This window comes from Vigna angularis, chromosome 4, assembly GCF_016808095.1.
Source record: "Vigna angularis cultivar LongXiaoDou No.4 chromosome 4, ASM1680809v1, whole genome shotgun sequence".
Lineage (NCBI taxonomy): Eukaryota > Viridiplantae > Streptophyta > Magnoliopsida > Fabales > Fabaceae > Vigna > Vigna angularis.
In genome coordinates this window covers 37,484,671-37,498,323 of record NC_068973.1, presented here as the reverse complement: position 1 = coordinate 37,498,323, position 13,653 = coordinate 37,484,671, and the positions used below count along the sequence as shown (strand labels likewise).

Genomic DNA, 13,653 nt, shown 5'->3' with positions numbered 1-13,653 from the left:
TAAGAGATCAGAAAAGTAATGGTGATTATCATAGTGAAGTCATACAGAAGCCTCTATTCGAGGCTCGAATGAAAAGGCAGACATAAAGTCTATGAGTTCTCCATTTATGCAACATTTTGGCAATTGAACCCACTTGTTGGTTTCCAAATCACACAGAATATAAGTGCATAGATCAGGGGAATTCAAGCATATCAATATTTGGTTTCCAGCTCCAACACAATTGATGTCTGCTTTCTTTCCATACCACTCATGAGAATCTGCTGCAGGCATTGCCGCGATCTGGTGCCACCCTCTGTTAGCCTCGTCATATTTCCATACTCTAAGAGTTGCAGTCTCCAAGAATTCTGATAACAAAACAACTAGCATCTCCCCATTGCACTCTACAACATCAATGGAATACTCACTAAAAACAGGTAACAACCTGGGGTACTCAGAGAAGCACTTGCACGTTAAATTGCATGCTACCACTTTCCCTGAGGAGCTAAGAAAATACACTATGTCTTGGCCATCTTTGTTGGTAATAACTGATGAATATTGCTTAGAGGGGCTTCTCTGCATGTTGCTTGCCACAACAATTCCAGCCTTGCTGAGGAAGTACACAACATTGTCATCAGTAGAATCATGTTCCATTGAACTGTCTTCTGTCTTTCTCCTCAAAGCAATATCATCATCCCAACAGTCAGATCTTGAATCGTAGACTTTGAACAAGAGATTTGGAAGTTCACCAAAGACTAAGACAATTTTGAAGGAGAGTTGGTCTTTGCAAGCTGTGCTCATCACAATGGCATTGAGAGGTTGATGCTGCGGGGCGTGAAGTGGGGGAAGTTCTGTACAAGATCCTGTCACGGGGTTGCTCACAATGAAATTTCCTGATAATTTCCGGTGGCAAATCAAGCCGCCAGAGGCTGCAACCGGCATGCAGTGTTGGTTAGATTCCTCTTGCAGAAGAGGTGGGTGGTTTAGTCTCTTCCAAGCGCTCTCAGCAGAATCAAAGATAACAGATTGATTAAGGTTGGGAGCAACCATTAAAAACCAAGGATCCCTCGAGGGAATGTGAGAGCAGGCAAGCTTGAAACTGGCAGAATCAGCAACCGATTTCCATCTTTTGCACACAGAACTTAGGCGAAAGAATGTGGAAGTTGGAAGCCATGAAAGTATCCTTTCAAAGAGATCTTCATTAAGGTCATCCAGAGAAAAGGTGTTGAAGAGTACACGATTTTCATCTTCTGGGGACTTTCTCTTCAAGCTCACAACACTTTGGCCACACTGATAATTACATTCCATTGGCAAACAATCTGTGGAGAAACAGCACAGAAACAAAAATGTTACCAAGAAATCAACTTTTCCACTGCCAAGCCTACTCCATACTAAAAAATTACTACTCACAGACGTCAAAAAAGGGAACGAAGATTTCCAAATTGAACCATACATATAACAAGAGCGGCCTTGAATTAGTTAATAATCCAAATGGAATCTACAACGCCAAAAGTCAAGAACATCACGACCCTTTGTTCCCCAACCCCTCTCCTACATTGCAACACTGTCGAGCTAATAAATAGTTAAAAGACTCTCATTGCATACTAAGATGTCTGCCCATTCAAACAATCCTTAAAACAAAAAACAGACAAAAAGAGTCTAAAAAAAGAGATGAAATTAAACACGTTCAGAGAAAGACTGGTAAAACAAGTGGCTAGGACACAATTGAAAGGTTCAATCAGATGAAAAAAAGAACGAGCAAGCAAGAAGTAAAGGGTACCTGGTAGAAGTTGAAAAGAGTGTTTGGTAGAGTAGTGAGAAACAAAGGGAGTGTGTTGCAGAATGGAAGACAAAAGAGAAAGAGGGATGGAGATGGGGTTGGATTGGAGGGTGTTTTGAATTAATACGAGTGATGGGTGGATAGGAAAAAAGCGAAGAGAGCTGAACAGTAGGAAGTATGGTAGGAAGCTTCTTTCGTTGGAGTTAGATGGTTGACACTTAAAACTCTCATATGTGGATGACACACCTCACCTCACACAGCCTTTCCCTTTCAATCTCACAAAACAAACCGTGAAAAAAACAAAAGGATCATTTTTTTATTTTCTTTTTCAATTACTGAAAAAAAACATAACACTCTTTGTTATTCATATCAGAGAAAGAAAAATGAAACAAGACATAGCTATATGTTGTTGACTCTACTCTGTAAGGAATCTAAGGAGGCCTTGGATTCGGGGGTTGGAAAATGGAAAGAGTTGGTGAGTAGAGTGCAGACACGGACTCACACATGACATGACACACATGAAAAACAAACAAAAAACTGTTGGCACATGTACCCACTTTAATCGTCGCTACAGAGACACAGAGGCTGCCTAAAAGAAAGAGAAAGGACGAGGCAGTGAAAATTGTCAAAGGGGTGTTGTTGTGTTGTTTTTGTCTCTCATTGGTCTCATTTTTTCGCTCCCAGACCCAAAGCAAAGAAAAAAAAAATCAAGTGGCAATTAGCAACCCTGCATTTGCGGTTCCTTTGGCTCCTCGTTAAACGAATCTTTGTCTTGTTTTGCCCCTCATCGGACGGACCCAACTATGCTACCTCAACAACTACAAGTCAATGCTCTTTCTCCGATGTCCCCTTCCCAACCCAACCCTTTCTTTTCTACACTATAAAGTTCACGACTTTGGATTATATTACATTAAATTGAATTAGTGGAAACCCTAAATTTAGATCTTTTTCTTTTTCTTTTGCACCTCCTCGTGTGTGCTATCTTGCACCTGTCTCCATTCTTCACATGATGTAACCTCATTTCTCTCATCTTTGCTCCTCTCTTTTTCGCCTCATAATTATTATAAATTAAAAGTTTTCATCACTCTAAAGTAACATCGCATAGATAGATGCAGTTGACACTAGTTCTTTTCATAAATTCTTGCTTTTAAATTCGGCGGGGTTGCTTTTTTTTATTTAGTTTTATACTTTTTTTTGAGAAATTGTTTTATGTGGTTGTAAAACATTACTGTTGTGAAAAAAAAAAATGTTTTTTTTATTCAGTGGTTGTTGGAGAGAACCAAAGAACACTGATATGAGCTGTTTTTTCCTGTTTGTTTTCAGGTACTTGACAAATGAAGAGGGAGTACTATGGTTCAGAGTTCATTATTTTTCACTCAATTTTCTTTTTATTTTTTTATTTAAATAAGTTTTAAGATTTTCTAAAATTAGTTATTAAATTTTTTTAAAATAATTTATATTAAATATCCAAAATGTTACGTTTTTTAATTAAAATTTGGTAATGTAATTTTGTCATCAAGTAAATGGGTGTGGTCGTTTTCTGCTGATGTTAAGATATATAACTAATCACCATGAAAAATTCATTTAAATGTAAAACTGTGTAACTTCAATTAAAAGATATAAACTTTTAGAAACAAAAAGAAAATCTCAATAAAAATAATTATAAGTATCTGTATGATAAACTTAATTAAGCCCGAATTCTTTTAGCTGGTCATAATACTTCTTCTCCCTATTCCAAGCAAATGCTAAAAGAAAGCAGAATAAGAAAGATGTTTCAGTTATTAGTCCCTTTCAAAATCTTACAGAATTTATGTTATTTGTCTTTTTCGAAAGAAACTGAAATAACAGTGCGCTGTCTTTATGTTTGTTTTTGGAATAAGCCCCCAATTATAGTATAATTTTTCTCTTAAATAGATTTTTTTTAAGTAAACACAATATGCAAATAATTTCTTAAATATTAAAAAAACACTGAATAAACGTCTCTTATTTATAATTTGATAAATAGAAACTAATCTGGTAGCTATTTATTATTTTCATATGATAGTCTTCGGTATGTAAATAAACGTCTCTTATTTATAATTTGATAAAATTATTTCATCTGTTTAGCAATATAATTTCTTTTCATAGTTTTTAATTGATTTTGATAAATTATTCGTATTATTATTATTTCAAAAAAATTATTATATTTTATAATTTATCTTTCAAATTAAAATATTAATATCCGCTATTATTTTTTAAACAACTTTTTCAGATTATTGTTTTACCCTTATTATTCAATTATTTAATTTAATTTTAAATAAAACATTCACTAATTTTATTGAAAAACAATGACTATTTTATGTTATGATAAAAAAAATAACAAACATTACTTGAAAATTAATTTATTAGAAAAAATTGGATTGTAAATATTTAAAAAGTACAAATTTAAAATTATAGAAGTATGTAATTACCTAATATTAAAATATGATTTAATAATTAGTCATGTCATTATTTATTATTTTACAACTTTAAATGGGTTAATCATCTAATCTTGTGAAGCACTGAGTTTAAGGCTATTTTACGAAAATAACTTTTACATACTTCAGACTTAGATCATAAAAGAAAAACCAGGAGGTCACTATATGATATAATTAGAGAATCCACGTAGAAGTGTTACAATGAGATCCAAGGTTCCAACAAATAATGAAACCCCAGACAAAAATTTCCCAACTCACCTCCTCTTTCTGATGATGGGATAATCAAATTGATATTAACAAATGACAAAAACAGCTGCACCTACATTATCAATTTATTCCCTCATATTTCCACTTCCTTAACTCTGTTTCCTTTGTCATCTTCATATTTGTCGGAGGCCAATTTCCCATGCTTTACAACTGCTGAGGTTGTTGTTTCAGTCAAAAAATAATCATCACCGTCTTCCACTGGGACATCATCATATTTGTTTGCACTCACATAACCGTTGCTATGATCTGCAAAGCCATTTGCTGTTACTATGCTTTTAATCGTATCTACCGGCTGCTTTGAATCTGAATCTTCCCTTGCGTTTTCATAATCCACTGAAACAGAAGAGTATTTATTAGGCAAAGACGAAGGACGACTCGACTTTGTCAAATCACTGTCATCTTGCTCTTCCATGCAGACTGAAATCTCTTCTAAAACAGATGAGCATGTATTTGATCCATCTGAATCTTCTACGTCCACCATATCTTTGTCAGCTTCAGAACCGTGCATATATGATGATTCAACACCGTTACAGACAGAGTCATTACCATTTACCTCAATAATTTCAACATCCTTCGACTGCTCTCTTTTGACTCCGGAGTTCATTTCACTCAAAGGCATGTTTTCGCAGGGAACCATAAATTCTGGACTACTGTTAGATGGAGAGGACTCACATCCTCCACTGTTAGTCTCAGTTCTCGATTCCCGGAGGCATTCAGCATGCTCAGTTGAGCTAGGCTGCACTTCTGTTGTCTCTGAAGAGACTATACTTTGAAGTCCTGAAGCTCGAGCATGAACCCTGTTATTATATTGAAAGAAAATTGAATGAAATGAGGTTAGCCTGAGTTCAAAGAGTATCTCATCTCATCCTTTATGCAACCCATGAAAGACACAAGAGTCGTCTTTTTAACTCATGGTCACTAGCATACCTGCTATACAGCAGCATATAAGCGCTCTGAGAAAGCACCTCTTCCAACTCCACTCCAACGACCTGAGCATCATAATCGAATTCAAATAAGGGTACTTGAACTTCAAACACACCACGGATTACAGTAAACAAAAAAGGAAAATGTTCAAAGTTACATCAAGAGACAATGAAATTTACCTTCCAATCATCTATTCTATACCAGTTCCCACTGAAATCCTTGATGTAGCAGATGTAATGACCAAAAAATGAAGCATTTAGCATATCAATATGAACCACGACAGCGTATAGCTTATAAATATCAGATCCGTCTCCAACTTCACTCATGTAAGGGCTAAGGTCTAAAGTCTCTGGGAAAGCTACTCTCTTGTTAAGTTTCCCAAACCTCCCACTCTGCTTGTTCACAACAACCCAAAAAAACTAGATGAGAAAAATTGTCAATTTCAAGAAATACTCTACTCTTAATGTGATGACAAAATATGATACATGTTAGAATTATTGTATTTGTATTTAGATGTGAGTTGTGAGTGTGCTTGTGTGTGAGGTGTGTACCACTCACTTACTCCTATAAGTATAGGATTAAGTGAAGGGATGTAAATGTAAGAGAACCATTTTCATTCAATACAATATCATTTTCACATGGTATCAGAGCAGGTTCTCTGATCTACCTCTAGGTCTCTGCTGACTGCCGGCGGCCGGCAGCCCCTAAAATTCTAGAGGACAACTCTTTCTCTTCTTCTTAAATTAGTGCCACAGTAAGCACAAGTGCAGTCAGTCGTCTCTGTTGTCGATCATCACCAGCCACTGTCCGCCGCCAGCCTCTGTCCATGGTCAGCCACCGTCGCCGCCGCTGCCGTCGCCGTCACCGGCCACCATGGCCGCCGACTCGGCCGCCGATAGTCCCTTCTAAAAGTCTCTTCTTCAGAATTTAGGCTCTTCCAGAATTTGTCTCAGAATGGGGTTTGAACCCATTCCCTTTCCATTTTGGACCAGTAGCTGAAACTGGTACTTTACATCTGTTAGAAGTCAAATAATTTTGGCATTCCCTTCATCCATTTGAGGTTTCACATTGAATCTAAGAGACAGGTAGTCTCTTCTTCGAAGAACCCAAGAAAGCCACTGTCGCTGCTTACTTCGCCGTGCACCGCCGCTAATGCCGCTTGTTTCCGTACGTCGCCGGCGACCGTCCGCCGCCGGCGACCATCTCAGTTTCGTCCGATGAACAGCGGATCTGGACCGTCTCCTTGAGCGACGGAAAACCCTGCCGGAGAAATGACCAGAAGCTTCCGAACGCGCCGCCACGAGCGCCAAATAAGTCCGCCGTCGACCACCGTCCGCCGCCGGCCACCGTCGCAGATTCGACCGGTGACCAGCGGATCTGGATCGCCTCTTTGAGCGCGACCTAACCCCGGTGGTCGCCGTCTCTAACACCTCTTCACGCGCCTCCACGCTCTTCTTCTTTCCGGTGGATCTCGGACGCGTGGTTCCACGCGCCGCCTTGTCGCTGTTCGCCGTCACTGTTTCGTTCGGCGACCACTGGATCTGGTTCGCCTCTTCACTCGACAGCCAACCCCGGCGGTGGGTTCGCCTGATTCTCCTCTACGCTCCGTCACGCGCCGCCTCTTTGTGTGCTGCGAACAGACGCGTACTGTTCACGCGCCGCTGTCCCGCTGTCGGAATCACACTACGCCGATGCCGGTCTTCTCGCCAGAGCTTCCTCTCTTCAGTATGACCCTCCAAAGCAGCCATTGCTACCGGCTTCATCATCTCCTTCTCCGTTGAGAAGGGCTCTCTGCCTTCACTAATGTGAAGGGCTTCTTGCCTCTATCATCCTCTCTTTGTGTGCTTTCTCTGCTGGACGTGATATGTCTTACATGAGCTGCACTTCTCCACCTGGACCAGCAGCTATCTCACGGCCTTCTCTCAAGTCCACACTCTTTGCTGGGCTTGTGTTTGCTGGATGCTTACCACTTGCTGCTGTTTTCTCTTTTCCTTAGCAGCTGGGAATGTGAAATGTTATTGATGGACGTGATTCATCTCTTTCCTTCCAGCCATCAATGTTGTGTGCAGCTGCTGCCATGACCGTGTCCTTCCATACTGTGTATTTCCTTTTTTTGTCCAGCACCTGGACCGTGAATTTTCAGCCCTCTCTGCTGAACTGTGTCCAGCTTATTCACCGTTTGCTGATGTCCGCGTCGTTTGCCGCTGTCCAGCCACTGTTTGCCGCTGTCCAGCCACTGTTTGCCGCTGTCCAGCCACGATTTGCCGCTTTCTGCACGATTTGCTGCTGTCCGCGCACCGTTTTCCATTGTCCAGGCGCCGTTTTCATTGTCCTGGCGCTGTTTGCCGCTTTCTGGCACCGATTTGCCGCTTTCTGCACCGATTTGCCGCTTTCTGCACCGATTTGCTGCTGTCCAGGCGCCGTTGCCGCTGTCCAGGCGCCGTTGCCGCTGTCCGGCATCGTTTTGCCGCTGTCCGGCACCGTTTTGCCGTTGTCCAAGCGAAGTTGGCTGCTGTTTGGTGCTAGAGTTAGCACAGTTTGCCGCTGTTCGGTGCTAGAGTTAGCCCGATCTTCTTGCACTATTTGCTGCTGTTCGGCACAGCCGTTGTTCGGTGCTAGAGTTAGCCCGATCTTCTTGTGATACACTGCAACGTATCACCACTTAGGAGTTGTCCAACAAAGAATTTTGGACCTTCAATTTGGATCTTTGATGCCTCTGTTTCAGCATTGTAGCTTAATCTTGTGTTTTGTTTTAGTGGTCCAGCAACCGTGATATTCCACATTTCCGCCGTTCACACTAAGGGGGAGTACGTTTCCAAGACACTGCAAGTCACATGTATATGGGTGTAGTCCCTGCAGTTTTGTAGATTTCAGCTACTACTGTTGATCCCGTCACCCAGCCATCATTGATGAGGATTTAGTGTAGTCCCTGCAGTTTTGTAGCTCTTAGCTTTCAGCTACCACTGTTGATCCCGTCACTCATCCATCATTGATTGGAGAATCAGTCCTTGCAGTTTGTCATTGGACACCAATGCTTTCCTTCATCCACTTTTGAAGTTGAAGTTTCACAAGCTGTTGTTGTCCATCTATGTTTGCCTCACACTCTTGAAGACAAATCATCTAGTTCAACACCGAGTTCATCTATTCCAAGCTTAGTACATACAATATGTATGCTCTAGCTTGAGGGGGAGTGTTAGAATTATTGTATTTGTATTTAGATGTGAGTTGTGAGTGTGCTTGTGTGTGAGGTGTGTACCACTCACTTACTCCTATAAGTATAGGATTAAGTGAAGGGATGTAAATGTAAGAGAACCATTTTCATTCAATACAATACCATTTTCACAATACATATTGAAGGTATACTGACATCTAGACAATTTACACCACATGAGGCACATTTTGTGAAGGAGAAATTATAACTAAACATAAGAACTGATATTTATATTGCTTACAGCATCTATCAACAACTCAGCAAAACTATCTGAATAAAATTAGTCAGACCTGAAATCTTTTCAAGGCAATTGTAAGAATATTTGGAGCTCGTTTAACTGTGAGACGTTTCCATGCCTTGACATAGCCCTTGCACCTGCAAACAGAAAAAAGAAAAAAAAACACAGTTAAAATGACAATATCTATCGGCCAGCAAAAGCACACCATCAATGTTAGAGATCTCATATGAGTTGCGTTAGATATAAACCCACTTACTAAGATGGTATCATTTACAACCTATCTTATTCAAGTTCTTTGGGGCTATTATGTCACCATTATAGATAGAACTTTTGTTAGATCACCCATAAATATTTAATCTCAAGCTCGAGATGTTCATTCAGAATGTGTTGAAAATCTTGCATCAACTAAAAAATAAGTTCATATTATAATATATAACTAGGATGCAATTCTCACCTTACAAATCGATTTTATAAAATTGAGTTAGGCATTAAACATTAACATTGGCATTCTAGATTTCATGAAAAAGCCAATTTTTACCATACAAATTCCCTACTTACAAATTGCTCTCCAAATTTAGTGCCTTGGCTGAGACATCAGAATATACACACAAATTAAAAAACAAAGATAGATAATTAACAAAGACACATTTAAAAATGAAATAAGTTGACCCAAAATTGCATCATAATCAGGACAAAAACAGAAATAAATTAATTTCATATTTTTTTTACAATTCAAAAACATTATGGTTATTGAGAAAGAACTAAGAGCAGTGAGAGAAAATGTGTTAAAGACACATTTAAATATGAAACAAGTTGAGTAAAAATTATAGTATAAACGGGGAAAAAACAGAAGTAATTAATTTCAGATTTTTTTTCAATTCAAAAGCATGTTATGGTTATTTAGAAAAATGAAGCAGTGAGAGAAATTCTGTTAGTGTTTATTGATTGATCTGAAGTTAGTTATAGAATAATACCAATAGGCTAAAAACTAATCTCAAGCCTATTAATCGGTAATAGATTATTCTAATCTAATGAGCACATATGGATGGTCAACCAAATATTCTAACATTAATTTAGTATTATTCTAATACAGGCGTTAATGTTATAACAATGATCACTTTTGAAGCAGAATTTCTATATACAAGGTAATAAAATTCACCATACTTATACATATTTTTCCAAGCAACCTTACCCGTCACATTTATACATATTATCCCCATGAAGCCACTCTTTTGCAGTAAACTGATCCAGACATTCCTCCAGGGAAGCAGCATCTCCATGAATTTCAACTGTCAAATCCATCATATTTTCATACTGATTAGAATTCTTCTCACATTCGGTACAAATCACCTGTTTTTTAGCAAAAAACATGACAGACGGCAGTGTCAGCAGCATCAATGATCGCTCAAAGAAAAAGGAACGCTTAAAGATTTCAAAATATTTGATATGAACAAGACTAATCCCTGTGGAGATTCAAAGAAAACTACATTACAGGTTGAATCTTACTCACGGTTAGAACTCAGCCAGACAACAAAAAACTATCCTTCTTTTAAGTCGCTGTTCAGCTTTTTTCACTCACCACAATTGACCAATTCCAGGTTACGAGTTAAATTGAGCACCTCATTACTCCTTAATGATATGTGCAATATAATGTATCCACCCACCATTTAAGCTTCAAAAGTGGCTAACATAATTTTCTAGGTTTACGCTTTTATTGGCAAACATACCCAAAATTTTGAAACATATTTACTTTAAAACTGCCATTTCTTTAAAATACATAAAAAAAATATACTCAAACCAGAAAACTCAGATTTTGGTCTAGTAAGAAGTCTAACCTCAGATTGAAGGTGGCCACCAAAAATGTGTTGGATAAGAGTCGTTTCCTGAAGCTTTGGAGGAACAGCTTTTTCCCCACCAAATTCATCAAGGCAAACTGATTGCATGGCATCAATAGAAAACCTACAAACATCATTAACATATTGGGAAAACCTATAAGACACAACCTTCAAAATAGTTAATGCACAATTTATTATGGAAAGTCAAATAACACTTATTCAATAACAAAGGAACCTCATGAACTCGTGTGCATCCTCTTGTCTTCCATAACCCAGTGTACCACCAATATTAGGCAAACGAGACAGAATATTCATCGGAGAAAACGCTTTAGAACTTAGTCTTACTTTTTCAACATGGGTTTCAAATTCACATAGAAAGCACCAATCATTATGACAGCCTATAAAGCCATATGCAAACGAGTAAGTATGAGGAATAACCAAGATCCACCAACAATTAAAAGTCTAATTCGTGACATTACATTCACTGCGGTGCCCCTTCTCCAATAGGTAGGCAATAAGTGGCCTTGTGAAAGAGAGACATTGAAGAACCACATTTGCAAAGCAGCTGCACAAATTTACATTGCAATTTAAATTCCACAGAATCCTCTAATTCCAATCTATCAGTGGTATAGCGTGTAAAGAAGGTAAACCTGTTTCCACAATTTAACAGTCCACATGGAGGAAATCCTGGCTTGTCCCAGTTAAACAAATTGACAAAATCATCATAAGGAAAAAGAACCTGTAAACCCAAAAACAGATTATTAGAGCGCAAAGGGCAGAAAACATAAAGATTCGACTCGGTGAGGAATGTATCATGTAATCTTACCAATATACTCATAATTTGAAAAACATAGAGAAAACCACTGTCATGTTTGATTTCCTTCTTAACTTTTGGTTTTAAGAACTGTTTTCTAAACCAATTTAACGTGACCCAGAAATAAAATTGTTGTTAAAAATCTATTTTGAAAATTGTTTCCAAAAAACCAGAAATGCCCAAGAGACGTCGTTCCTCCACCTCCTGTCTAAACAACCTCATTCAATCGCATTTTAAAAATAGAAACCAAAGACACTCTTACATCCTTAAGCTGCTTGATAGGCCTAGAAATTCCGCGACCACATTCGGGAATGAGAGCAATTGATGTTGTACTTCTATTCACAGCAGCTGAAGCTTTGAACCCTCGATTAATTAATCCAGTTTGTGAAACTCCTTGCTTTTGAAACTCCTTGCACCTCATCTTATGCTCCGATTTCCAGTGTGCCTGTTGGCATGCTTGTGAGCTGAAAAAACCAATCCAAAGTAAATTCTCTTTTCAATTTTATTCAACTCGGAGAAACACATACACACAATCAAATAAATAAATAAAAGTCAATATAAAAAGGTCAACCTCAAATTCGCAACAGCACTGAAAAAACCGACAACATAAACAGATCAAACGTTGTTAACAAATTATATTATTGTCGTTGAAATATACAAACCAGTAACGAACGGATTTGCATCGCGAACACTTCTTGCTGCCGGGGTTGCGACAAACGGCGCAGACAGAATCGTCCATGAGAAGACCGGGCATGGCGTCGTGGCGTTGGTGCTGGTGCTGGTGCTGGTGCTGGTGTTGTTCCCCTTCGAAAGTGGCGTCAACCTCGAAGTACTTGGAGGCGGTGTTCTTCACGAGCGCGTGCAACCCCATCGCCAAGACGAACGCGGAGAACACGAATTGCAGGAGCCATTTGAGATCCCATGATGATGAGGACACTCCCGAGACAAGCATCTACGATCACCCTTTCCGCGATCTCAAGCCTTTTCATTTTCTTCTCTCCATCACTGAACTCCTTTTCCTACATATGTGGAACGCGCGATTGGATTGGGGCTTTTCGCTTCAGATTCTTCTTCTTCTTGGTGTGATGGTGTTGTGTAACAGTGTGGTTTGGTTTCCCTTTTATTTTGTGAAACAGAACAACTGCGATTGAGGAACAGAGTTTCGATAAAAATAAGGTTGGAGCGAGATTTGTTTAGTAAGTTGAGTTTTTTTGCCTTTTTATCTCCTTGTGACGTGCTTATGCGGTTTCCTCATTTGTTTGCCCTCTTTCAGTATTTCCCTTTTCTTTTTCTTTCTCCAAACACAAAGTTATTCGCTGCACATTAGGGCGGTGCTATACCTTAAAATTGATTTGTATTTCCTTAACAACGATATCCGTCAATAAGCTCGTTTGGATACGTATTTAAAAGGATACTTTATTTTATTTTTCTACGTCTGAACATTAAATAAAAGATAAAACGGTTCACCTGAATAATCTCTTTTACTTCTTTGGGCTCGGTTTTGATATGAACGAAAAAGGAGTAAAGAAGAAACAAAGGTTGTTAAAAGTGTTTTTCTGGTAAACTATGGATATGGAATGCACCTAAATGTTTTTTCCTCAGTTAGAAAGGAATCGAGAAATTAAAGATGTAATATATAATACCTGTTACATATAATAAAAAAAATTGTCATTGATTTTAATTACTTTGATATTTATTGAACAAAACTTTAATAAAAGTAATATAATATTTCTTTTGTTGGAGAAAGTTCACTTTTCACTTCTTTAAAACGATTTTGTAAATTAAAACAGATTTTCGACAATTACAATTTCATGTAAATTTTAAATAAGTTAGAATCTCTTCCACGGACATTAGGATAGTAAAAATATTTGCATCCCTCGATAATATATGTTACACATAATAAGTAAACACTTTAAGCGAAAATATGTGAAGAATAACGAATAATTTAATATAAACGAGTTTAAATTAAATTTTAATTTATATCTAATTTAATTCACATTATATTTTATATTTTTATAATTTTATTATAAATTAATTTTAAATATTTGTAAATTTTATTTTTTTAAATATCTATTGATATCATGATACTTACGAGTTTCTTAAATTCCACAAATTTTTTTAAACAAAGCTTCGACGTAACAAATATTTTTAT

At 37.9% G+C, this 13,653-nt stretch overlaps 2 protein-coding genes across 6 annotated transcripts; both read right to left on the bottom strand.

The window, feature by feature from the left end:
- On the bottom strand, nucleotides 1-2,570 carry LOC108330865 (F-box only protein 13). Of its 4 annotated transcripts, none has more exons than XM_017565446.2 (2): nucleotides 2,483-2,570; nucleotides 1-1,295 (listed from the first exon to the last, which is right to left on the bottom strand). In XM_017565446.2, the coding sequence occupies exons 1-2, from the start codon at nucleotides 2,487-2,489 to the stop codon at nucleotides 40-42; spliced, it is 1,263 nt and encodes a 420-aa protein (XP_017420935.1). In that variant the 5' UTR covers nucleotides 2,490-2,570; the 3' UTR covers nucleotides 1-39. The 4 variants fall into 4 exon arrangements, with proteins under 4 accessions (XP_017420935.1, XP_017420938.1, XP_017420937.1 ...); XM_017565449.2 differs by lacking the exon at nucleotides 2,483-2,570 and adding an exon at nucleotides 1,387-2,472; XM_017565448.2 differs by lacking the exon at nucleotides 2,483-2,570 and adding an exon at nucleotides 1,430-2,472.
- Nucleotides 2,571-4,351: 1,781 nt separating this feature from the next.
- Nucleotides 4,352-12,808, bottom strand: LOC108331519 (ubiquitin carboxyl-terminal hydrolase 18-like). 2 transcript variants are annotated; one of them, XM_052876844.1, is made up of 12 exons: nucleotides 12,164-12,808; nucleotides 11,764-11,965; nucleotides 11,338-11,426; nucleotides 11,167-11,252; nucleotides 10,923-11,085; nucleotides 10,688-10,811; nucleotides 10,045-10,202; nucleotides 8,905-8,989; nucleotides 5,583-5,795; nucleotides 5,407-5,468; nucleotides 5,033-5,276; nucleotides 4,352-4,812 (listed from the first exon to the last, which is right to left on the bottom strand). In XM_052876844.1, exons 1-12 carry the CDS (start codon nucleotides 12,451-12,453, stop codon nucleotides 4,765-4,767), a joined length of 1,764 nt encoding a protein of 587 aa, XP_052732804.1. In that variant the 5' UTR covers nucleotides 12,454-12,808; the 3' UTR covers nucleotides 4,352-4,764. The 2 variants fall into 2 exon arrangements, with proteins under 2 accessions (XP_052732804.1, XP_017421731.1); XM_017566242.2 differs by having other exon boundaries at nucleotides 4,352-5,276; nucleotides 12,164-12,805.
- Between the last annotated feature and the right edge of the window lie 845 nt (nucleotides 12,809-13,653).